The sequence below is a fragment of the Abramis brama genome (assembly GCF_963993115.1).
Source record: "Abramis brama genome assembly, chromosome: 6".
NCBI lineage: Eukaryota > Metazoa > Chordata > Actinopteri > Cypriniformes > Leuciscidae > Abramis > Abramis brama.
Window position 1 is genome coordinate 9332086 of NC_139968.1, and position 25297 is coordinate 9357382.

Genomic DNA, 25297 nt, shown 5'->3' on the forward strand with positions numbered 1-25297 from the left:
ATCAGTGTTACACTGACTCTATATTATCTGACGCTGCTATTCGTTTGCATTTACAGCAGTGAATCATATCCAGTGTTGCATGGGTGTGGATGGCACCAGATCTATTTGGATAAATAGATTAAATATTCCAGTCATATATTTAACAATGACCACCGTTTTGTGTTTTGGTTGTGATTTGTCTGCTAGACACTCTCAGTTTTACATCAGTTATGATTACATAATGGAGTGACCATTAAGTGCATGACTAATTGAATTCAAGCAGCTGTATGGGAAATGCATGATAGATCTCGTGTATAATAGTGCCAGGTTTGGCACATCTCGGTCTTGACGCTCTCAATATGAGCCTTTACTATGAGGTCAGTTCTCTGCAACTGGGATCCCTAATTCATGTCCGATTAGTTCTTCAAATGTCCTGTCATCTCCTCCAGACCGCCTGTAATTTTCCACAGGAACCAAAGAGCTTTGTGGGACCTCTGCCAAGTTCCTCGGGTGCGGTTGGTCCAGCATCCCTCATCTTTTAGGAACCACATTGAGCCACACTGACTGATTTTCTTCTGTCGAACACAAAAGAAGGTATTTTGAAAAATATCTTTTGTCCATACAATGAAAGTCAATGGGGTCCAATTTTTGGACCCCATTGACTTTCATTGTATGGACAAAAGCACTTAAAATTGACTTTCTGTGGGGTTTAATATTGCTCTCCAGTTCTGCTTATCATCGAGTTAAAAACCGAAGACAATTATGGTAAAGGATGGCATTTCTATCACGAAAATAGAAAAGAATTGCTCTAATGAGTTGCTCATTGTATCCTGTCCTTCAGAGGTCACTTAAAAACGCCTCACTTGAGGTCATAAAGCATCCCAGGGCACTTAACTTAAAGGGTAAGGAGTGTTACCTTGGTTTCGACCTTGGTCTTTGGGATAAATTTCCCCCAAAGGTCCATTAAGATCTTTTTCTAATAACCTGTCCACCTCCAACTAGCATAATGGTGATGGACTGCTGCAGTATTGTCCAAAGGTGGAGGTCAATGGATGTTCTTCAATATAGGTTAAAACGCTACCCTTTTTAAAAAGTTCTGTGGCTGCACCATGGTACACTTGCGATGATAAAAGAAAATGATACGATGATAAAATCATGGTAAATTGTGGTTTTGGTGGCAACTTTAACACTGGCAAGTCATTTTCATCAGAAAATACCATGCAAGGGTCCATCCATACAGAACACATTTTTGCATGTTTTCAAAAGTAGCATTTTTATAATAATTAATGCTTCCCAATGACAAGTTTTGACTCTGTTAGTGTCTATTTTGTATATACGACGTAGATACACTACAACAGGTAAACATGTCAGCAGTGTGACATTTCACCATGAACAAAAATTACCACAAATGTGCCTACTTGAAATAGTGATGCAATTATGTGAGGAAAAAGGTTTTGCCAATTTCTAAGTTCGCTTAACCCTTAGCCCTTGAGTTTTCTAACTAAAATCAACAAATATAATATCTTTAAGGATATTAAGAAAAAAAAAAGTAGATGTTATGAACGTGTCCTGTGTGAGGCATTGAGGTAAAGACGTTGCAATGAAATACAATGGAAAAGGAGTGCCGTGGAAAACAAAAATGATTGAATGATTAACATGTTTATATACCATTGTACTTGCATGAAAGCCCAAGAAAATCATGATATTACCATGATATATCCACAACTCCATGGTATTAGCATGGTATTAACTTGGCATTTTATCCCAGAAAACCTGGTACATGTTTGTTAGCGTAAAGTTCTGGAGCATTAACCGAGCTAGTATTAAAATGAAATAGCAATGCATTGATGCTAATATGCTGCCTGAAAATAAAGCACATGGCAGATAAAGAGGCATTAGCATCATTTCATCTAGTTTAGCCTTTGTGTGGCGACTGTGTTTGTTTTGACACCCTCGCGTTCGTTAGCGGCTCATTCATATGCAAGGCTCGATGAAGCAGAGCCAAAAGTGTGTCAGTTTGCCACATTTTAATTAGCCCATTTCTCCTTTAGCCCACTGACAAGAGCTAAGAGAGGACAAAGCAAAGCAGCATTAACGCTGGCGTCAACTTCCATTAGCTAAAGTGTCAGACATGTTCTTCTCTGCAGCTGGTGCTACATAAAGACAAAGCCAAAAAGTGGACAACACTAGTGGTTTAGTTCCTTGCATAGCATTTTTGCTGTTTTGAGAAGCTAATGAAACAAATGGCTATATCGATCTTCATTCACAAAGTGTGATACACTGTACAGAAGGCAATGCACATGTCGAGGTTAGTAATGCAAAGAAATTACGGCAAACTATATTTCCTCTGAATAAAACAGTAACATTCAGCCAGATCAGTTAGCGCTTCTGAATTGTTACTACAGTAAAGATCAATCTTGAAAACTGCGTCGAACACGGTAAGAATTAAAATCCCCCTGTAGTCAATAGTTTCATCCCTTTAAACTCATCTTTGATCACCAAAATTACATATTTAAATTTTTCCTCTTACAGATTGATGTCTGTAATACAGTGCAATACTGTCTTTCGGTTTTCGGCTAAATTAAGTTTTCAGCTTCTGTGTTTCGGTAAAACATTTTTTTTGGTGAATCACTAATCAGGATTCAACTGCTATACAATACATTACAATATGATTTTAATATGACTTTCACACACCAATCCCGGTAAATTACCGTAACATTGCCAGAATGACTTTACCGGTAAATACACAAATATGCTGTTCACTCAAGCAACGGCGTTACGGCTTTTTACCGGTAAGTGACCATTTACACATCAGCTCCAAAATACCGGTAAATTCTGTGATGTTAGTCATCGGAAGTGATCTTTAAACGCAGCAGGAGGAGAAACGCTTTAGTTTTGGTATCACTCCAATTTGAAAACGTTTGTAAACGGTGGTGAGTAAACGCGTCATCTGCGTCATAATTTTATGAATGGCCCAGAGCCGTTGCTCTTTCAACGGCTTCTGATTGGCCCAAATCACTTCTTAGTCAGCGCGTTCTGACCGGTAAAATACCGGTAAACTTCATTCCGCGTTCACACAGCGCATATACCGGTAATTTACTGGTAATGTTACAACGTCCCTTACTGGAAGATTGCCGAAACCTGTTTACCGGTATATCTGAAACGGTCCTTCTCACACATGATCTGTTACCGGTAATATACCAGTAATGACTGTATGTGTGGAAGGGGCTATTGATACAGCTCCAGTTTTAATACAATATTGTGAGGAAGTAGAATCGTGATATACCGATATTTGATTTTAACATACTTTGCCATGCTTTAGCCATTATTAAGTTAGCCTAACCACTAGCCTTTATATTTCCTAGTTAAAAGGAACCAGTGTAATATGATTAATTATTATTATTTATTTTTAAAAATGAACGTCATTTCAAAGTATACTTTGTTTTATTACGCATTCACTAGCGAATGCGTGCAGTCGAACTTGTCAAACGCCTATACTTCATTTGATAGTGTGCGTGAACGCAGGCGGTCGACACATGCGCTCTATAAAGTTTCATCTTCGTCCAGAATCTGTGCTATTTTTCTCCAGAAGTTATGACGGATAAAAATGTCTTTGTATTCTTCTGAACTAAAGTTGCACCTATCTCATAACCCCCTCACTCAACGCCTCTTGTCAATGTGGGCGTCTCCGATATTTTGTTATTGTTGGTCCATCTTTTTAGTTTCGTTTTCTATTGTGAAACACCACGCTAGGCCAGTTTTACCACCTTGTGGAACAACTGATTAGTGCAAAACAATTCAGTGCGCATGTGCGGCCTGCATGTACAAAGTACTGTTATTCTGTGCTATTCTGGTGATGAAATTTGTGAAGTATACTTTGGGTTTAAAACAGAGAGGTGTGGCCTAGCGGTTAGCAAACATGCTACTATATGTTCGCTTGGGCTGGCAGCGTTCTAATCATCATTTCCCATCCTCTTCTACTTTACTATTAAAAAAAGTGGCCAACAATAATATTAAAACCCACTTGGTAAAAGCAGTTGTAAACTTTTTTTTACTAGCCGTTTGGCTAACCTATGCTAAATAATTAGGAAATGCAGGCTTAAAACAACATGAGTAAATGATTATCACATTTTTATCTTTAGGTGAACATGAATTAAAGCTCAATTGTAAAGGTTCTCTTGGAGAACTGCAGAGTTTGACTGGCGTAAAACAACAGTGAGGTTCAGCGCCAGTGCGAGACATTCGTTCTGATAACGCGCACATACGCCTCCCCAATCTCGTGTGGAAGAAAAGAAAAAAAAATCAATTTAGATAATTTCCCTCCATTATTGTTGGCTAAAAGGCATCAGATACAGCTTGCAGTGCTGTACTAATTAGATTGTGACACAGTGTAATTGGCTTTAGCAGCTTTCGGGGAAGAAATGGACTGTGAGGAGGAGGGGAACATTTCACCCTCGTTGTCTCTTCAACACCCTGAGCAGGACGTGCTGATAACCTCCTGGCCACCGATTCAGGCGCTGTGGATTGTTCTCCCTGTCTAATGTAGGGATGGTGTGGTAATACTATCTTTTTTAGACTTGTACAGAGGGAATACCATGCTTTTGGATATGGTAAACATGGTATCATTCAAAGTTTTTGGGATGTACCATGATAATTCTTTGTTTTTTGGATACAGTACCATGATAATGAGTATGATAAAGGTTCAATACTGTAGTATTTCCATCTGATCTATAGCAGTGTACCATGGTACAACTACAGTACTTTCGAATAGCCACCTTCGGATTAATTTGTGCTGTTTACTTATGAATTACATATGGGTTTTTTTGTCAAAAATGCGTATTATCTTAATTGTTACTGATAACTTGAGTTAAAATACAGTTAACTACTAATACATTCTCACCTCAGCTACAAAAATTAAAAATGTATTGCATATGGTGCCAACAGCCTGCTGAGCTACTCACTTTATTTCAGAATAGGAGTGATAACACAAAGTTAGTCCTAATATTCCTGCTTTCAGAAGATCGAATTAATTCCTCAAAAGCGTGCATAATTCAAAGCCACTTTCGATTTTAAAACAATCCCATCAGTTTGACAGCACAGAGCTCAGAAGTTGGCTGATTCATCTGAAAAGCTTTTAATGTTGATGTTTTCAATCTAGTCATTGAGCACTGATTACATTTCAAACGGACTCGCATATCGCGCTTAATTTCAGACAAGATGTTAAAATCGTGTTCAGTTTTGCATCGCTAATCAGCCTGTCATGCATAATGCTATTTAATGTTTTTTTGTTAATAAATCCTGAATATTTACACTATTTTATTAATGAATGAACACTTTATATGGGGTATATATTGTAGTTTTATATGACACTTTTGGTCGGTCAACAAGTCATAAAAGTATCTTTGATGGTTCAGTTGGGGGGTTTTGGTCACAGTGCTTTGTTCATATCATGATTCTTGACCACCACAGTTGTTAAAGTGTGGTGAAAATCAAGCTTTTAATGTTGCTTATATGTCTGTGTGGTGTTTTTAATATGCTTTAAGACAAACCATGTGTAAATTCATAAGTCAACACCATTGCTGAGTATTTTCTCCTTAAAACTGCAGTGAACCAAAGACAGTCTCAAAAACGCGGTTTGAAATCGCTGGTGTTTCTGGCGTCACAAACTACCTTGTAACCAATCAGATCAACGTGTGATCGTCAACTTGTGGATCTCTGAGCTGGTGTGAGTGAGTGGAGGCGGGGCTCATTTGCATATTCATAGAACCGTGTATACTAAATGAGGCAAGGGTGTCGAGTTACATTCATGTTATTTTAAGGCATGACAAACAAATCCAAGGAAAAACTTTAAATATGTCATTTTGGTGATCAAAGATCAGTTTTAAGGGATGAAACCGTTGACTGCAGGGGGATTTTAATTATTACCGTGTTCGACACAGTTTTCAAGATTGATCTTTACTGTAGAGACAATTCATCACCATCGATTCTTCCCGCTGTCGCAAACACTTGACTTCTGTGCCGGATGATTGTGTGACTGGAGACATCTGCAGCCACATCGACCCTTCCAACTCACGCCCTGCTTGTGTTCTGCCTTTATGGATATTAGAACTTTTATTTTGACAAAAGTACTATAGCATTTAGTAATTAGTTCTATAGAGTGGTTTCTGAAGGATCATGTGACACTGAAGACTGGAGTGATGAATTGTCTCTACAGTAAAGATCAATCTTGAAAACTGCGGTAAGAATTAAAATCCCCCTGCAGTCAACAGTTTCATCCCTTAAAACTCATCTTTGATCGCCAAAATGACACATTTAAACTAGGCATAATCAATGAAGCTGTCTATACCGTGTTAGTGTAAACAACTCCATTGATTAAAATGGGACTGATCTAAGTTTGTCACATTGCAAAGCATCACTTGCTTTAACTGTAACATTTCTGTATGACTTCAAGTACAAATAATGTTAAAGGCATCAAAACTATCCAGAATGAACAGCGAACCTGAATCAGTGCACACACCTGATATGATGGTGAAGTTACTGCACTGCTGATGTCAAGCCTTTGATGTCTGACTCAATACTTGCAACTTTGAGATGTTTAGAGACTCCAGTAGCCTATCGGTTGCCATAGCAACCTATTTTTAATTTTTTTTGGAAAACATTGTTTTTTTTCTTCTTTTTAGAATATATTTCATCTTTATTTATTTTTAAAAACACTTCAGACACACAAACTCTTGGTCAAAAGTTTTTATTTAATATAATAGAATATTTAAGATTTGTAATGTTTAAACGTCTTTTATGCTCACCAAGGCTGCATTTATTTCAACAAAAATACATTAAAAACAGCGAAATAATATTAAAATATCAAAGAGCTGTTTTATATTTTAATATATTTTTTATTTAATATATTTTAAAATGTAATTTATTCCTTTGATCAAAGCTGAATTTTCAGCATCATTACACATGATCCTTCAGAAATCACTCTATAGAACTAATTACTAAATGCTATAGTACTTTAGCCATTTTGTCAAAATAAAAGTTCTAATATCCATAAAGGCAGAACACAAGCAGGGCGTGAGTTGGAAGGGTCAATGTGGCTGCAGATGTCTCCAGTCACGCAATCATCCGGCACAGAAGTCAAGTGTTTGCGACAGCGGGAAGAATCAATGCTGATGAATTGTCACTAGAGTAAAGATCAATCTTGAAAACTGCGTCGAGCACGGTAAGAATTAAAATCCCCCTGCAATCAACAGTTTCATCCCTTAAAACTCATCTTCATCATCACTCGCTTCCAGTTTTTTTACCAGCCGAAGATAAAAAATGACCCTATTGTGTAAAATTTGTATTTAGAAATTAGGATGTTTTCTTTGTGCAGAGGCCATGTTGTGAATCCAATGTTTGCTTATTTTGATAAATAATGTCAATTATATTGGCACCATATTGGTCGTTCGTTCGTTTGTTCGTTCGTTCATTTGTTCATTCGTTCGTTCATTAATTATACTCACTAACTCCACTCACTCACTCACTCACTCACTCACTCACTCATTCATTCACTCATTCAGACTCACTCACTCACTCACTGATTCACTCATTCACTCACTCACTCACTGATTCACTCACTCACTGATTCACTCACTCACTCACTCACTCACTCACTGATTCACTCATTCATTCACTCACTCAGACTCACTCATTCACTGATTCACTCATTCACTCACTCACTCACTCACTCACTCAGATTCACTCATTCATTCACTCACTCACTCACTCACTCACTCACTGATTCACTGATTCACTGATTCACTCAATCACTCACTCACTCACTCAGACTCACTCACTCACTCACTGATTAATTCACTCACTCACTCACTCATTCACCGATTCACTCATTCACTCACTCACTCAGACTCACTCACTCACTGATTCACTCATTCACTCACTCACTCACTCACTCACTCACTCACTGATTCACTCACTCACTCACTCACTCACTGCTTCACTCACTCACGCACGCACTCACTCACTCACTCACGCACTCACTCACTGATTCACTCACTCACTCACTCACTCAGACTCACTGATTCACTCACTCATTCACTCACTCTTTTCACTCACTCGCTCACTCTTTTCACTCACTCACTCACTCACTCTTTTTACTCACTCACTCACTCACTCACTCTTTTCACTCACTCACTCACTCTTCACTCACTCACTCACTCACTCACTCACTCACTCACTCTTTTCACTCACTCACTCACTCACTCTTTTCACTCACTCACTCACTCACTCACTCACTCACTCTTTTCACTTACTCACTCACTCACTCTTTTCACTCACTCACTCACTCACTCACTCTTTTCACTCACTCACTCACTCACTCACTCTTTTCACTCACTCACTCACTCACTCACTCACTCACTCACTCACTCACTCACTCACTCACTCTTTTCACTCACTCACTCACTCACTCACTCTTTTCACTCACTCACTCACTCACTCACTCACTCTTTTCACTCACTCTTTTCACTCACTCACTCACTCACTCACTCTTTTCACTCACTCACTCACTCACTCACTCACTCGTGCAAGCTTCACTTTTTTCTTGATCATGTCACACCTGGTCAGGAATAGTGCTGCACGAAATAGCGAAATGTACAATATAATATATGACATAATGAGATTGTCATTGCGAAAGCTGCGATTTAATTCAATAAATATATGCTCTCTGTGTTTAAGAGTGAAACACAGCACTGTATTCATTTACACGCGCACAGCTCATGATCCTGTGTTTCAGTGTAAAAAAAAAACCTAAATGCAATCCTAAATATATTGAAGAAAACCAAATGTCGCAATGTCTTTTTTTTCTGTTAGAATGAGTAAAGGACAACACTTTTTATTGTCGTTTAATTTGTTTTCAGGTATCAAAATCTGGTCTTTCGTATCTTTACAAAACTTATTTAATGACTTGATTCTCTGCAAACAAATACTTTGTGGGTTTCATTTTCTTTATTGAAGACATTTTTTTTTCCCACCTCACCTCATTTCAAGTCTCAAGTCAGTGCCATGCTGTCCTGTCATTCCCACAATGCATCATTACAGAACACATTCACAGTCAGAATACCATTTTAGCATTTCAAGCAGAAGGAGGGATTCATACATTGTCATTTAGTTTCATTCATTATTGCTTTACACTGGAAATAAAGAAAGATAGATCTGCCATTTACAAACATGATTTTTCAACCAGAAGTTGTAAACATCATTGTCTTTCATTGGATTACCAGCATTGTTTTTCCTTGCTGATACACAGTGCGTGGGCAGAGTTTGTCTTGTGGATTTGTAAGAAGAGAAGCTATTGAAGACTTCTTGCAGTGTAAGAAACGCAGTGAAAAGGAGGCTGCGGCCTGAGATGTGTCTGTCATCTTATCCGCGGTGATTATTGTGGAGTTGCACGAGTGGTCCATATGTCAAGGCCAAGGGGCTGCTGCGTTACCGCTGGTTTCGATTGACACGTCTTAAGAGAGAGAGAGAAAAAAAGAAAAGAATGAGAAAGAATAAGAACCGAGAGTACCACAGGCAAAAGCAATCAGTTCAGGATTTTCTCTATAGTGCGCCTCTGGCATTTGATACTTCCTTCTGAAAACCTGAAGAGGAATTTTTCATTGTGGATTTGCTAGATTATTAAAACAACAGTTCACCTCAAATGAAAACCTCATGATAAAGAAAGTCAAACGTATTTGACTTCCTTTGTTCCGTCGAACACAAAAGAGAGGTTTTGAAGAATGTGCACTCTCCTGTTTTACAATGAATGTGAATATGACAAAAAAAGAACCATAAAATGATGATTTTGGTGATGATGGTGATATAAGTAGTTTAAATACAAGAGCACTTCTGCATCATATTCCAATTTGTCTAAAGCCAAACAATATTTTACAATAATGCACTTCCGGTCAAAAGTTTGGAATAATTACAATGGTTTTTGAAAGAAGTCTCTTATGCTCTTCTTATACAAAATGTATTTGATCAAAAATAAAGTAAAAACAGTAATATTGTGAAATATTATTACAATATAAATAACTGTTTTGAACTTTAATATATTTTAAAATGTAATTTATTTGGTTTTCAAATAAAAATGCAACCTTGGTGAGCATAAGACACTTCTTTTGACTGTAGTGTAAATGGAAAAGTTCTCAGAGCTATACTGTAATTTAAAAATATATATATATATATATATATCTAAAAAAGTGGTAAAAATGTAAAACCTATTAAACATTATATGTAATTGAACTGTAAAATACTGTAAACTTTGTAGTTTTTGGAAAAATGTGTCAATTAATTGGTACTTTTGCTTTAATATATAATTAACTTTTACAGTAAATTGTTGTTAAAATAGATTTTTGTAATTAAAAATGTAAACCATATAACTTCTAATGGTAAAGAGTTAAAAAAGTTAAAAGGTTTTTAAAAATATATATATATATATATTCTTGTAAATTTAACAGGATATTATTTATTTTTATTTTCAGTGTACGAAAAAGTTAAATATTTTCAGTGAATAACAGCTTAAATTTCAGTCTTAAAAAAAAAAAAATTGTATTGTTTGTTTGTTTTTGTCCAAAATTCACTCACATTAATACATTGTATGGAAATGAGCAGCTTGAACTTTCTACAAAATGTCTCCTTTTGTGTTCCACGGATGAAAGAAAATCCTGATGTTTATCATTTTTGCATATTCCTTTAACCTTCATCCCATTTCTCATTTATTACATTGGCATCTGTCTTACCAAGGACATTTCAACACAAAGCATCACATTCCCGTTGCTCCGTCATGCATTTGCATGTGTGTGTTTGCACCCATCTGACCATCTCTGGCAGGAACGACTTTCTCACTCGTCTAGAAGTGACGAGATGACCATCTTTTAAAAGTGTGATGGCCAGTGAGCTTTAAAGGTTTCAAAATGATATTTTCGCAGCAATGCCATTGAAGAACCATTTTTGGTTCCCAAAGAACCTTTCAGTGATCAGGTCATAATTTTGTTAGGAATATTAAGAATTTCCACTATAAAGAACCTTTGTGTAATGAAAAGGTTTCATTAAGATTCCTTTATCGAGGCTATTGACCATAGATGCCAATAAAGTGTCCAACCTATAGCCTCGATAGACCAAATATGATACAACATATCACCAAACAGTCATGAAATAGAGGCGACGGATTGATGTAAACTAACAAATCACTCCTGAAATTGATTAGCAGCATTAGTTATGGATGTTTAATGGAAAATATTGAGGTAGAAGAGCATGAAGGGCTTCTCCAGAGCTCTGCCGGAGAGAAAATATGTGATTTTCTTGAATCTAAACCCTTTATTTGGCATGACAATGTTCACTAACTGTTCGCTTCTAAACCTTGACTCACTCAACTCGCAGTTTACGTGCCCGTCAAAGCTGCGAGAACCGTGTGTTACCTTCTCACAAGCTCTGTGGTGACTCACGGACATACAGAACATTAGCTTTACTTTCTTCCCTGTAGTGCTTAAAAATACGAGATTTGGACCCCGCGGGGTGTTATTAGACAGTTATGATGATAAGTAGTAGACTGAGGTGGCAGCATTCGGAAATGATTCCCTGCTCTGTGAGACTCCATAGGTGGTCAACGTTCCCGATCGGTAAATACTGGTTTACTGCAGCCATTATGAAAGCGGTCAAATGGAGATATTGAACTGCAGAATTGCTCCCTAGTCAGAACGTTTGCAGAGTGAAAGAAGAGGTGTTTTAGGGTTCGCAGTTTGGTTCTCTCTTTGTACTTTTGGCTCAGACCAATAAAGAAAATGATATGCAGTTAAACCAAAAATTATTCAGACACCAGATATAATTTTTGATATTTGTTTACTAGTGGGTGCAGGACACTGTAGGTCATTTATGTAAGTGAGGATAGCAAAATGAAGTAAACTGTGACATATTATACCCACAAATTCTTCATACAGAAAAATAAGCTGTTGAACAAACTTGATTAAATTAAGGAAAACTTTTCCACGAAAATGAATTACATTTTTTCCAACAAAATCTAATTTGTTTGAAATGATTTATTGTAATCTTGTTGTATGAACTTAAATTCATTTAGTCATTCCTGCTAGATAAAGTTTTGTCAGGTTGACTACATTTAATTTTTGCCCTGCCTAAAATCGCCAACATTATAATTTTAGCTAATTTGACTCTACAGTTATTTCCAATGATAGAAGCTACTAGTGTTCAATGAATTAAAACCACTTTTTACAGAGTAATATTTAATATTACTTGTGCAGGTCTGCGAATGAGGTTTAATGCATGTATAGTGTATACTGAGTACCCACAGCCCTAAACTAAACACAGTCGCCACTCTTCTGCATAATGGTAACCACAAAATTCAAAAACATTACAGAAAGTCTTCTAAGTTTCTAACATTACTGAATATTAAACACTAACATTAACTAACAACATCTTTCCATTTACAGAAAAACACATAAAATAACACTTTAATCCCTAAATTTACCCTCCTAATGCAGTCCCTTGCAAAGCATGCTGGGAACTACAGATCCATTGCCCAGTTAGATGTCAACAAAAATGATTCATGTAGTTTTCACACAAATTAATTAAGTAAACTTCAGTTTTAAATATATTAGGTTGATTGAACACAATTAAATTAAGTTGTGACAAAATATTAAACAATCGTGTTACTTTAGCTTATTTTATTTTTTGAATGTACCAATAAAATTGATGATAAATTGGGACCAAAAATTATTCAGGCACTTTGACCTGACCATGTTTTGCTTAAGTGTTTTTTTATTTAATTGCTAATGCGACCTTTTTACACCACAGACTGAACACAATTAAGAATTGCTTGGTAATTTGTTGAGCTAAATTGGTATTATCTAATTGTGTAGTTAAATTTAACAGCTGACAGATATTCAACATAATTCATTTGTGAGACAGTCTGACAGAAGGACGGACAAAACATGTGAAATATCAACAGATTTGATAACTCGGAGTTCTTGTCATATTTTATTACCATTTTCTAAACTATTAGCGAATAAACTGTGAGAAATGTTGAAGGTGTCTGAATACATTTTGGTTTGACTGTATATAGTCTGGCATTTACGCTTAATTTTTTAACACAGAACCTAAAGATATAAAACAAAAAATGGCTTTTTATGATGTATATTTTGCAAAGGAACTTACATTGGAAGTGGACGAGAGCCCCTAAAATGTCTTGGTCCGCATGTTCGGTGCGTAACCAGGTTCAGATCACACTTATTCAAATAAAGCGCACTTACAGAGCCATCGCACCAGAGTTGCTAACACCCTGAATGTAACAAGTTCTCGTAAAGCTGTTTTGTGTCTTTAAACAATAAATGAATTGATAAATTATTCAGAATTAATTATTTTGAGTCACCTTGCAGAAGGAAGGGTTGATTGGTGGGAGTTTTCTTTTTCTTAGATTATGTCATAAAAACAATCCACAAAAACAGTCGTTAATTTCATTTTTCAAAAAAAAAAAAACATGTAGGATTTACTTTGAAACCATTTTTACTAAGAAATTGCTTGAAAATTTCCCAAATAATTGCAGAATTAGAATTAAGTGTTTTATTGCTGCAGTTCCTTGAAGACTTGTATTTAAATAGATCCTTTTATAACTCTATCATCTATCATCAGAAATGTTCAAAGTGTTAAAGGTATAGCGGAGGATTTTTTACTTCCGGGTGGATCACCTATACTATTGGTCCTCCTAATTGTCAATCATTCTGGTGAATCAATCAAACTTATTCAAAAAGTGGAGAGGGCGGGTCTTATCTAAAATTCGGAAAGATCCTCCACTATACCTTTAAGATCAGATTTCAGGGATCAGGAACTTGTTAAATATAAACTTGTGCTGCTCTTTAATTTAAGCTGATATTATTTGAAAGGATATGCAGAGCTGTAGGTGCTACACATGTAGGAATGGTGCAAAGTTTGATGAACCTTTCCGAACTTAAATCTTATTGTTGTTCTTCTGATGTCTAGGAATAAAGGTTTTTATCCCTCTTCTTCCTTATGTTACCTTGACTGGGTGGGACAGATTTCTGAACAACAAATTGCTGCCAATGTAATAATAGATGTTTGATTTCTTACGTCTTGATCTCTTATAAATAACAGTACATTTAAAAATATATTAAAATAGCTAATTATTTTAAATTGTATTACCTCAGTATTCCTGTATGAGTGTATTTGTGATCAAACAAATGCAGACCTGGTGAGAATAAGAGACTCATTTACTTTCTGTACAATGTTCCAGGTTTCTGACATTCTGACTGATTTTTCTTTTTTTTTTTAAAGGGGTGGTTGATTATGATTTCACTTTTCTAACTTTAGTTAGTGTGTAATGTTGCTGTTTGAGCATAAACAACATCTGCAAAATTACAACGCTCAAAGTTCAAAGCAAAGGAAGATATTTGCTTTTAAAGAAAAAGCTTTTTAAGGACTACAACAAACGGCTGGTAGAGACTACACGAGCTTCCTCCTGGGTTAGTGACATCACCAACCTTAGAATTTACATAAACCCCGCCCCCTGAACACAATTTATAGATTATCAAGACAGAATATGCTAATCAATAACTAGAAGATAACTAGATAACTAACATAAATTCATCAACTAACCATTCAGAAACGTCCTGTTGCTTCTACATGTTGTCACTTCTTCTTGAGTCTCTCCATCATTGTCTGACTCTGGTTTGAACATAAAAGGCTAAAAGTTTTAGAAATTTTCAGTGCATGTCTGTGTGAGGTAAAATAACACAAGCTGTTGAAGCTCCGCCCCCTGTGCCGGGAGCAGCAGCTCATTTGCATTTAAAGGAACAGACACAAAACGGTGTGTTTTTGCTTTCCCTCAAAAACTGACAATTTTAACATGCTTTATAAAAATATCTGTGGAGTATTTTGAGCTAAAACTTCACATACACACTCTGGGGACATCAAAGACTTATTTTACATCTTGTGAAAAGGGCATTATACCGCCCCTTTAAGTCTTATTTTTGCATCTTAGGTTTAAAATATGCTAGTTTTGGATTGGGTTTTCATAGTTCTATGAACTCAAAATCCACATTGAAAAATGTCTCAAAAAAGCTTATTTTTCTTTCAAAAACTCTCTAATCATTGCACCTGTCTCTCTATGCAAAACCTCATAATTCCACCCAGAATCGTCTGCTGTTCACGTGTTGATCCAAGCCACCTGTATTCTGCAGACTTTCTCACTCTTTCCTGTGAAACTGAGCTGTGTTGTGTGAGGTGTTTCTCTGTTGAACAGTTGTGTACTGGCTCCTCAGCCTGCAGTGCATCAGCAAGGTTTTGTCCAAACATCTGTTGTGCTGTTTGGCTACAGCGTTTATAATGTTTGTCTCGCAGGAGATTTATTTGTCAATGCGATAGCTGTACTAATATGGTGAAAGTCTTTGAACGTGATGTCACATTTAATTGTTTGTCTGTTGTACAGCGCTAATAGCAGCGAGTCAGGGTAAGGCTGCCCCGGACGGCTTCATCAAACAGCAGCGGAGCGGCTAACTGTGGGCTCAGAGCGCTCATTAACAATGCCTGCTAATTAACTTAAGCGGACTCCAGGCTCAGAGTTCATGTCTAAACATCCTGTTTGCTTAAGAGAGTGAAAAAGGATACGCTCACACACACATCTAACAGGGGAAGTCCTTAATGATTGTGCTATCGATACCCAGACCAAAATCAGTTTAAATGCTTATAAAGAAAATTAATGGGGAAAATACTGGCTGCAAAAAAATTGCATAAAAAAATAAATAAAAAATTCATATAAATGTGTGTGTGTGTGTGTGTGTGTTTCACTAGTAATGTTCATTTGAGATGGCTGACCTGCAAGGATTGGTGTTACTTTGACCTGGTCCCTGATGCCCAAGACTTTCCACTTTCTCTTACGTGGATCGATTTCCACTTTAAATTAATCTAGGCCAAAGCTGTAATTATTTATGTCTGGAAGAATTTTGGTAAGGAGTATTTATTGAAATATTATCTTTTTTAGTGTTTTTATTTGAGCTTTTATATACTTCCAGCATGACCTAGTCGCAAAACTTCGTAATTTTCAGAATTTTTACCCTTTCACCAATAAGCAAAAAAAAAAAAATCAAAAGAATGTCGACTCATATGCATCTTCGTTGCGCAATCGGCTCGTGACCGAACACAGACTGAGACTGGCTCTATTACACTTTCATTTAAGCAGAATATCTCAAATGCAGATCACTGAACTCCAGCTAACTCGTTTGTCTGTGTTTTCAGATCTCTTCCGCACGCAGTTGAGAGAGAGCAAGTAAAGATTAAGTAAAACACCAGGCAGAAAATATATCATAGAAAAGCTCTAATTGGGCAATGCGAACTCTTGACTCCTGGCAACCACAAATATGAAAGCTCGTAGTAGAGGCTTGTCTGTAATATTTTGTTGTCGACAAAAATAAAAGAGGGATTGTGGTAAAGTTTTTATTTTTAACTACATTTTAGTGTCGTCTTGTTTCATCAACGATATTGCATGTTGATATAGTCACAGTTATCGTTTAATGGCCTTATTGTCAGCTAGTCTTAGGGGCTGTTTACACTACACCGTTTTTAACTAAAAACGTAAAACTTTTTATGCGTTTTGGTCGTCCGTTTACACGACACCGGCGTTTTGGGAGTCTGCGAACGCAAAGTTTTGAAAACGGGTTTCAAAGTGCAAGTTCTTGAAAACGGTCTCCGTGTAAACAGCAAAAACGCGAGTCTCTGAAGACGATGACGACATGCGTATTACGTGTTCAGTCTATAGTGTTTCAGCGCCATCTAATGGCCTGGAGCAGAATACAGCGTTTTTAGTCGTTTTCGTGGATCCGTGTGAATGGGGATCGTTTTGACGATGAACAAAAAACGTCTCCACTTTAAGCATATCGTTGTCATGGAAACGTACCCTTAGTCATGGGGAAAAAAGCTTGGCGACGAACATTTTCCAACATAATTTCGTTAACGAAATTAACACTAGTTGATTGTTTATTTTTAATTTTTAAATAAATAAATAAAGATGTGTAATGTGCTAATGAAAATAAATAAATAAATCAAAGCCCACCACAACAAAACTGCTTGTTTTCTTGAGGTTGAATTAACCCGTTTTCCTTTCACCCGCACAATCCCCAGAATCAATGAACGCTGCGAAGGATTCATCTCAGATGTAGATTACAGCTAAATCTGTCCTGGCAGTCTCTCGGCTCGGTGTTAGTCTGGCTGGCCTGGAAGGTTCATCAGAACAACTGTAAATAATCTTGATTGATGAGCGCTCTAAATTTGTTTGCTTGTAATCGAAGGGCTGTTGTCGAGATATGATGAAACACCTATGAAATGGATGGGCCAGAACGGCAGGAAAGGAAAGGAGGGTGATTTATCTGTCAAGTCTTTCTTAGGGACTCCAACACCTTAATTAAATCTGCAGTTCAAACCTAAATCAAAGATATTCCTTTTCTGAATTTGCAGTATTTAAAAAAAAACCAAAAAAACAAGTATACCATAAACCTATTTTGCATGTCAGAATGTATTTTTGTAATTTTCTTGTAGTATTCTTTGATTATGATGATGGTTTGCCATCCGTCATGATCCCTAAGGTTCCACCTGTAGTTAAATAAACTATTTAATTCTCTCAAATGCAAGGTTTTATTTATTTATAACGCTTCCAGTTCTGCTTAAACCGTGCAGGAATAGAGTCAAGCTAATCAATTACGCATTCCTCATTTACATGTTCACAGGCTGTTGGGCAAAACTGTTGGATTTGTCCTGCTGAGCTTTAATGGTGGGAATCTTGCAGGAAAAATGAAAGCTGAGCTGAAGTTGACTGCGTTATAGGAGACTAAAGCAGTTTGTTTGTTTTCATTCTAGCACTGATAGCATTAAATTGTCTGAAATAAGCGAATTAAAAAGTAAAGATCCCTCTTCTGTTAATGACGTATATCTGTCTGAAATATCCCCACCCTTTATGGGCTTCATCTCTTTTTGTGCATTAAAGATATTTTTCACCTGACTTAATTAAAATAATTCAACTTATTTAAATAACACATGCATTTGTTTTGACAGCCCTATTGTTTCAGATTTAAACATCGTCTCAAAATGTAGATTTGGAGTGAAAAAGCTTTTTCACTAAATTGTTGTTGTTGCCAATGTGGACCAGTAGTGTTGCAAAGGTAAAGAGAAAATGTCTTGGATCCCTTTAATGCTCGTGGCTCAAACAAAAGCCCATATTGGTCTTCCCACACAGGCATCTGAAGCTCAGCATGGTCAAGGAAGAACATTTTAGAGCGTAGCAGATGTTATGACTTTAGGATTTCCCTTTACTTATAGTTCATTCACCTGCAATATGATGTCCTGTGGACAATACTGTGAATATGTGTGTTGTAAACTTCCTTGTTAATGCTCTTTTTAGCTTACTTTTTATGCCACATGCTCATTTGTCTCATCACTGTTAACATGATATAAGATTTGTCGTCAACACAAGATTTTAGTCGTACTACTACGTCTCGTAATCCTATTTTCCTAATGATGGACTATTCACAGTACATGAAACTGATATCGAAAAAGCTTGGGTTTTAATTAGCCCCAGGCTCGTACGAGGTTTCTCCAGTGCTTTTTTTGTGCTGTCAGAGTTTTGACATATTGTTCTTTGACAGTATTGATCCTTTGTGATAAATAATACACTAATAAGGGTGGACCACACACAGCTCAGAGGCAGCAAATGCATCCCACTGCATAAAGTCCCCTAACAGGAGCTTTTGTACAGCATGAAAAGACACGTACCCAGCAGAACATGCACTCCGGGTGGTGACAATGATAGAATGTACTATAATTGATATTGTAAGACTTTAGATAATGTAAGACTTTGATTTAGGGAGAGTGGGGGTAGGATGTGCCAGTGGGTATGTCAGATTCAACTGCATGTGATTACGAAATGCGTATAAGTCCATTTTATTCCTAATATATGTATGTATGTATGTATGTATGTATGTATGTATATATATATATATATATATATATATATATATATATATATATATATATATATATATATATATATATATATATGTATATGTATATATATATGTGTATATATATATATATATATATATATATATATATATATATATATATATATGTAATATGTATAAAAACATTTTAAAAAACAAAAATTGTCTGCCTAAAATTAGCCTTTTTTCCCAAAATGTTTGAGATTTTTTGAGCGAGGTAAGACATGCCTCAGCTAATAGCGAAAGTAAGCTTTTTATCCAAATGCAAAAAAATATGTAAAAATGATAAAATGTTGTTTACAAAAGAAGTTGCAGCCTAGTTAATGAAAATGAGTAATGTGCAACAAAATATACAAATCTTTAGATTATCGAAATATTGTGTATTTTTTAAATGTTTTTCTGATTTACATTCATATTTTTATCTGAAATGTAAATTATTCATTCTCTAGTTACTCAACTTACCCCTAGATATGAGTTTTGTGTCCCCCTATTTTAAAGATATTTAATAGATGCAGTTGTAAAATACATCTTGAAATATATTTATGAATGCCGGCCCCTCTTAAAATCTGTATGTCTTACTTTCTTCTGTGGAACTTTCAAGAAAGATGTTTTGAATGATGGTGTTGACTTCCAATGTAAACATTCCAACAAAAAACATTGACAAATTTCACAAAATATCTTCTTTTATTTTTTGCACAGAAGAAAGTCAGTTTTGAAATGTACAGTTTTGAAATTAAATGGGGCTGAGTAAACGATGGCAGGAATTTCATTTTTAGATAAACTATCCCTTAATAAAAATAAAAAGTGGCACAAATTACCCCACTCAGAGAATTGGTGGAAACTGTGCATGCCTTGGATGTCAAAATGCTTGTCCATGCAAATTAGGTTAGAATTGTGGCACAAAACAGTGTGGTAATGATGATGATTGTGATGATGGCGGTTTTAGTGACAGTATTACAACTTTTATTCATAAAGCAGATGGAACAAACTCATTAGTATGCAGTTATTCTGGGGAAGATTGGCTTCGGCTCAAGGGTAATATACTATTGTAAAATACTCCCTTCTACTGCCTGTTTTAATTTTTGGGTCATGGCATGTCTCCAAATCATCACACAAACTTGATTAATCAGAATTGCTCGCTTCACTGGGTCTGAGGTTCCAGCGAGGAAAATATTATTAGTGGTTTGTGCTGTAACTTCAGTGGTCAGTAGAATATCTGTGTGCCATTTTCAACCAAATAAAGATATTTTTGTAAGCTGTTGTAAAATACAGCCATGATATTCATGAACATTTAGATTTGATATATCCCACAAGTTTTCTCATGCTCTGGCTGGCTGCAGCTTTTGTTGATGTTTTGTACTTATGTACAGTTGCAAACAAAGTGTTATATTTACTCTTGAATAGAAAAGCAAGAATGTTAGGACACACATTCTAGTTTGGATGCTCACCTTGGCCAAAGAGACTTATAAGAAGGCAGACATTTACCTCTGGGGTCGAAGCAAAAGGATTTATTAAGAAGCTGATAAAGAAGGGATTCGTGGAAGGGGAAGAAGGGGTGGAAGGGGAAGAAGGGGGGTGGCAAGGGGAAACATGGAATGCTTAGGGAGGGGGAAAGTACTTCAGTAAATTCACAGATTCAATTTCATTCAATTTCATCCATTTCAAGTTATAATCTTAATAAGGATAATATTCGCCCTCTGTGTGATATCCACATTGACTCTGATAGCTTAGGAGCACCAACTTGCATGACTGAATGTCAATTTTTGTAAAACAACTTCTCAACAATCCCTACTTTTTTGTGAATGCATTTTTTTATGACTAAAACCCTTACATTTTCAAAGTGGGCATGACTGCTTGAAAATGATTTTCTGCTGCTAACTACTCACTAAGTTGTCGATGTGAAACACAGGGGTACAAAGGACACCTACAAAAAACAAATCAGAATCAACATTATAGTCATATCTGTAAAAAACTAGAAATTCAGTAGGGTCTTGTCATTCTCCTTCATATCATTCATGCTATTTCTAGAGTAGAGTAGGGTTTATGCAGTATTCATTGGGTTATATGCTCTAGACAAGGCATTCATAGCTATGAATCTATCAAGGCTCAAGCAGTGTTAAAGGGGAAGCTTTTACTCTTCTCAGTTTTTGTAGTTTCAAACCATTTCCTTCCTCTTGTATCGTCTCATGACTCAGTAAAACCTTAACGCCGAATCTTGGGAGCACATGGCTCCATCTTTTTGCATTTATTTTTTTTATATCTCTGTTCTCTCTGATTGTATGTGCTTTCCTGGTCTGTTCTGCTCCCTGCTAAGGGCTTGCAAAGCCCTCTCCCTTATCTGTCCTGAGTAGCTGTGCAGTTACAGACTGCCACGTTGATGGACCCACATGCTCATTTGAGCAGGTCGTTGGGTTGAGAGAAAGCAGCCGCTATGGCACAATAGTGGTGTCTGAGAAGACAGAAGTGACAGAGTCAGCATCGCTCCGTGTTACTGCCAGCTTGGGATACTCGAGGGCCAGTGCTGCCCGCGGCCTCCCATTCTGTGCCTCCTTTATGGGTTCCAGAAAGACCACATGCTTGTTGTTACTGACCTTGCGGCCGGGCCCCTCCGTGGTGGCAGGTGGCGTGGGCGTCAGGATAGATGACTGGGCGCTGCATTCGTTTGCAGGGCTTGGTGTCACTGGGAGGGGCTGCTTGCGACACCAGCAGCGACAGGGTGTCAAGTAGAGGTACATTAGGACCAGAACCAGGCTGACAACACAACCCAGCAGGGTTGTAAAGCCAGTATTAAAGGACTCCACCTCCTGGGGGTGTATCAACACAGTTAGATTAACCTCACAAGTCTCGTTGAGTGACTCTTGATGGTAATGAGCCATGCACAAGTATACCCCAGAGTCCTCCACTTGTGCCGCCAAGATTTCCAAAGTACCGTCTGCATACATTCGCAGAGTATTGTTATTACCAGGGGGAGCAATGTATTCCTTACTTGGGGAAACCCACCAGTAGGTAAGATGCTTTCCCTTTAATTGAACTGTTTCACAATTTAACTTCACTGAATTTCCAGCGTCTGCTGTCATACTTTTCTTCATTTGAAGTTTTACCTTGCAATTCTCAAAGAATCGAACATATTGAAGAAACTTCACTGGAGCACGGTGGTCGCCATGAAGCAGGCAGGTATGCTCCTCCCGAAAATCTCTCACTGACGTAAAGCCTCTATGCTCCCACTGTTTAAACATGCTGTATATCGAGCACCCACAATTTAGGGTATTGTTGTGCAGGAACAACCCTCTCTGTAGGGATTCCTCTAGAGCCTCGATATCCTCGACCGGAAGGTTGGGCATACGGTTCGAGCTTAGATCCAGCGTCATATTAGCATGTTCTTGAATGGAAAAGAAGGGGAAATCTGTCAGTCTGTTATGACTCAGGTAGGCTTTGCGTAGGTTGCTCAAACCACTCAGGGCTTTGCTCTCCACTCTAACTATGCGGTTGTTGTAAAGGAGTAGCTCCTCGATTCCTACTAACTCTAGAAAGTAATGCTCCTCAATAATGTTCAGTTGATTGGAGGAAAGGTCCAGATGGCGTATGTTACTTGTATTCCGGAAGGTTCCAGGAGTGAGTCTGCTCAGCTGATTGTGGGCTAACCGTATGGTTTCAAGATTAGGAAGGCCAGCAAAGCTACCCTCCTTAAGACATTCTAAGCGGTTGTGGTTGAAGTCCAATGTTGCCACCATTACAGGCAACTCTACCGGGAATTGGACAAGGCCAAGGTTGGTGCAGCTTAGGATATCAGATGCAACCAGGCAGCCAGAAGGGAGATTGGCTCTGACTAGCTGCAGCAGAAAAGAGCTCAGCATTAGGGGTGCGGCCACACCCTGAGCACACAGCATTGTGCCGTAAGGATGCTTTGGTTAGGAATCAGAGCAGCCAGAGTTTCACCAGGGTAGAGGTCATCACACGCTTTCAAAAGCTGTCGTCTTGATTAGCTGTTCCTATCCTTACAGATCAGATTGCAATAGAGAGAACAAAAAAAAAAGAAATCTGTTATTTAATACAGAGGATACCTTGCTTAATAATTATTTCTTCCGTCAGCCTAAGGCACGAGAGTGCATCTATTCGAGGACTATTTTTATTTATCAACTTGATCCAGAAACATCACATTAAACTGAAATTCTAATATTAGAAGTTAAAGACCATAAGATTATCTTTACCTTAAGATTGCCAACCGTTGCTCCAAATAATCCACCTCATAACTCCTTGTTTGGCTAGCACTTGGTCATTCTTGTCCATTCTCAGCTAGAGAGGCTTGAAGGCATGGTCATTTTAAGTCATTGAAGGAAAAGCAATTGTTTTTGCCCCATCCTCAAGGCTGAGCCCAACCTTCTGTGAACCATCCTTTTAACAGTTGGTGTTGTTTTGCAGTCCTGACATCTGAGATGGAACAGTAGAGGTCTTAAATCAAGAGTTAGCTCGCTGCCGCAGGCTGGGGGATGTTTTTGAGAAAGTCAGCATCCTGTCCAGGTCAGTTAGTATAGTTGCCCTCAGTTGAACAGCAGGCACACAGCGTGTCACACGAGCGCTGATCCACAGTAACCCGTACGATACAAGCAATCTGTTGTTTGTTTTAACCAGAAGATAAGGATACAGCACAGTTGTTTATAAATGTTCCTTCAGTACCTGGAGAAAGTAGTCCTTACATTATAGATTTTTTTCCCCCGTTCATTTTGTTCAAATGACAAACAATATTTGTGAGTTAGGACTAATAACTCTCTGTGACTTTTAAGCTTCCAGTGTTCACGTGGCATCTATAAAAACTGTTGAAAAGATGAAAACAAAAACATCAGGATCTTACAGCTTTTTGGTATCTCTTCCAGATCTTGGTCTCTTTTCATAATTTTCTTCCTCAGCAGCAATCCATCCTTTCTTTCCGTTCCTCCGATTTGAGCTCTGAATCGTATGGGTCTTTCTTCTTTTTCCTCTCTGTCTGTCTCTCTGTCTCTCGCAGACCTTAAGTGCGTACTACACTCCTCTGCCTCTCTCTTTCCTCTCTGCACTCTATAAACAGACAGGCATGGTGTTTCAGAGGAGAGGCACTCTAGAGGGGGTGGGTTTCTTCTGATTACTGATTGGTTGAAGTGAGAGATTATGAAAGGGAAGTGTTTGCCAGAGCCTTCCCTGGTGGAGCTGCCCCCCCCCCCCTCTCACTGATACCTCTTAGTCAGGTTATGTTTATTCTCTTTAGCTTTAATATCTCATTGACCTGTGTCCTTTAATGGTGATCTGAATGTTCACATCAGAAGATATGATGTTTATATATTATATTATATTATATTATATTATAGTGTTATATTTTTATATTTTTTATATTTGAATGCTTGTTGTGATTAACTAATCATTTAAAGGGAAGGAGTCTAATTTCGGTGTCACAAGCAATACCAAATGGAAATACATATCCTTGTGCTTTCCTGTTGCTTCCCTGCTTTTCTGAAGCAGAAGTATAGAGACAAAAATATATATTTTTTTTTGTATGAAAAAAGATTTAAAATAACAATAAACATAGTCCATATGACTTGGCTATATCCTGAGTGTATTAAAGTCGTGCATTTGTGTTGAAAACATTCAAAAATCTCCACGTTGTACCAGGTTTGATGTCAGTGACACCAACAATTATCTTGATGTGTCTAGTAACTGAACGCAATTGGCCAAGTTTGAATATCCAGTTCATTGTGTATTCATAATGGTTGAGTGCACACTGTAAACCTGACATTACTCATGCATTAAAGATAGTGGGTGTATCCGTGTCCTTGAATTTGTTTTATCTGTGCCTGTAGAGAATTTTTATGTATGAATAAACATCTTTATATTGCTTGTATAACGCATTTTCTTTGTATGTATGTGTGTGTGTGTGTGTGTGTGTGTGTGTGTTGGTGCCTGTGTAAGCTGTCTCTGCCCCTCGGTCATAGTTGCACAGGTGTCATGGTGTATTATACTCTGAAGCCACTGCTGTGGGCCACTGCCAAAGGTCTTCGAGAAGCACTACACACACACACACTCCTCTGGGTCCCTCTAATACACAACATTACTTCTCACCATCTTCACCAGTTTCATATCTCTAACTGATTGTCGAGGGCCACATTTTCGACAGGTTTCTTGTCACTCTTCCTCGGGCGAAATATTTCACGGAGCGTTTAGCAAAGACTGAGTCTAAGTTGCTCACTGTCAACAGTCCCCTGATATGACATTGTTCTGGAAAATTGGTTTCCTGACTC

General features: G+C 37.4%; 2 protein-coding genes across 5 annotated transcripts in view; one reads left to right on the plus strand and one right to left on the minus strand.

The window, feature by feature from the left end:
- Nucleotides 1-25297, plus strand: part of rnf123 (ring finger protein 123) — a 154622-nt gene that overhangs the window by 82554 nt on the left and 46771 nt on the right. The window lies entirely within an intron of this gene.
- Nucleotides 8846-24120, minus strand: amigo3 (adhesion molecule with Ig-like domain 3). Of its 4 annotated transcripts, none has more exons than XM_084118074.1 (3): nucleotides 23240-24080; nucleotides 21623-23025; nucleotides 8846-9487 (listed from the first exon to the last, which is right to left on the minus strand). In XM_084118074.1, exons 2-3 carry the CDS (start codon nucleotides 22916-22918, stop codon nucleotides 9410-9412), a joined length of 1374 nt encoding a protein of 457 aa, XP_083974200.1. In that variant the 5' UTR covers nucleotides 22919-23025; nucleotides 23240-24080; the 3' UTR covers nucleotides 8846-9409. The 4 variants fall into 4 exon arrangements, with proteins under 4 accessions (XP_083974200.1, XP_083974201.1, XP_083974198.1 ...); XM_084118075.1 differs by having other exon boundaries at nucleotides 8875-9487; nucleotides 21623-23020; nucleotides 23240-24120; XM_084118072.1 differs by lacking the exon at nucleotides 8846-9487 and having other exon boundaries at nucleotides 20525-23025; nucleotides 23240-24093.

Excerpts from the sequence above, each read along its gene's own strand:
- amigo3 (XM_084118072.1), bottom strand. The coding sequence starts at position 22,918 with ATGCTGTGTGCTCAGGGTGTGGCCGCACCCCTAATGCTGAGCTCTTTT.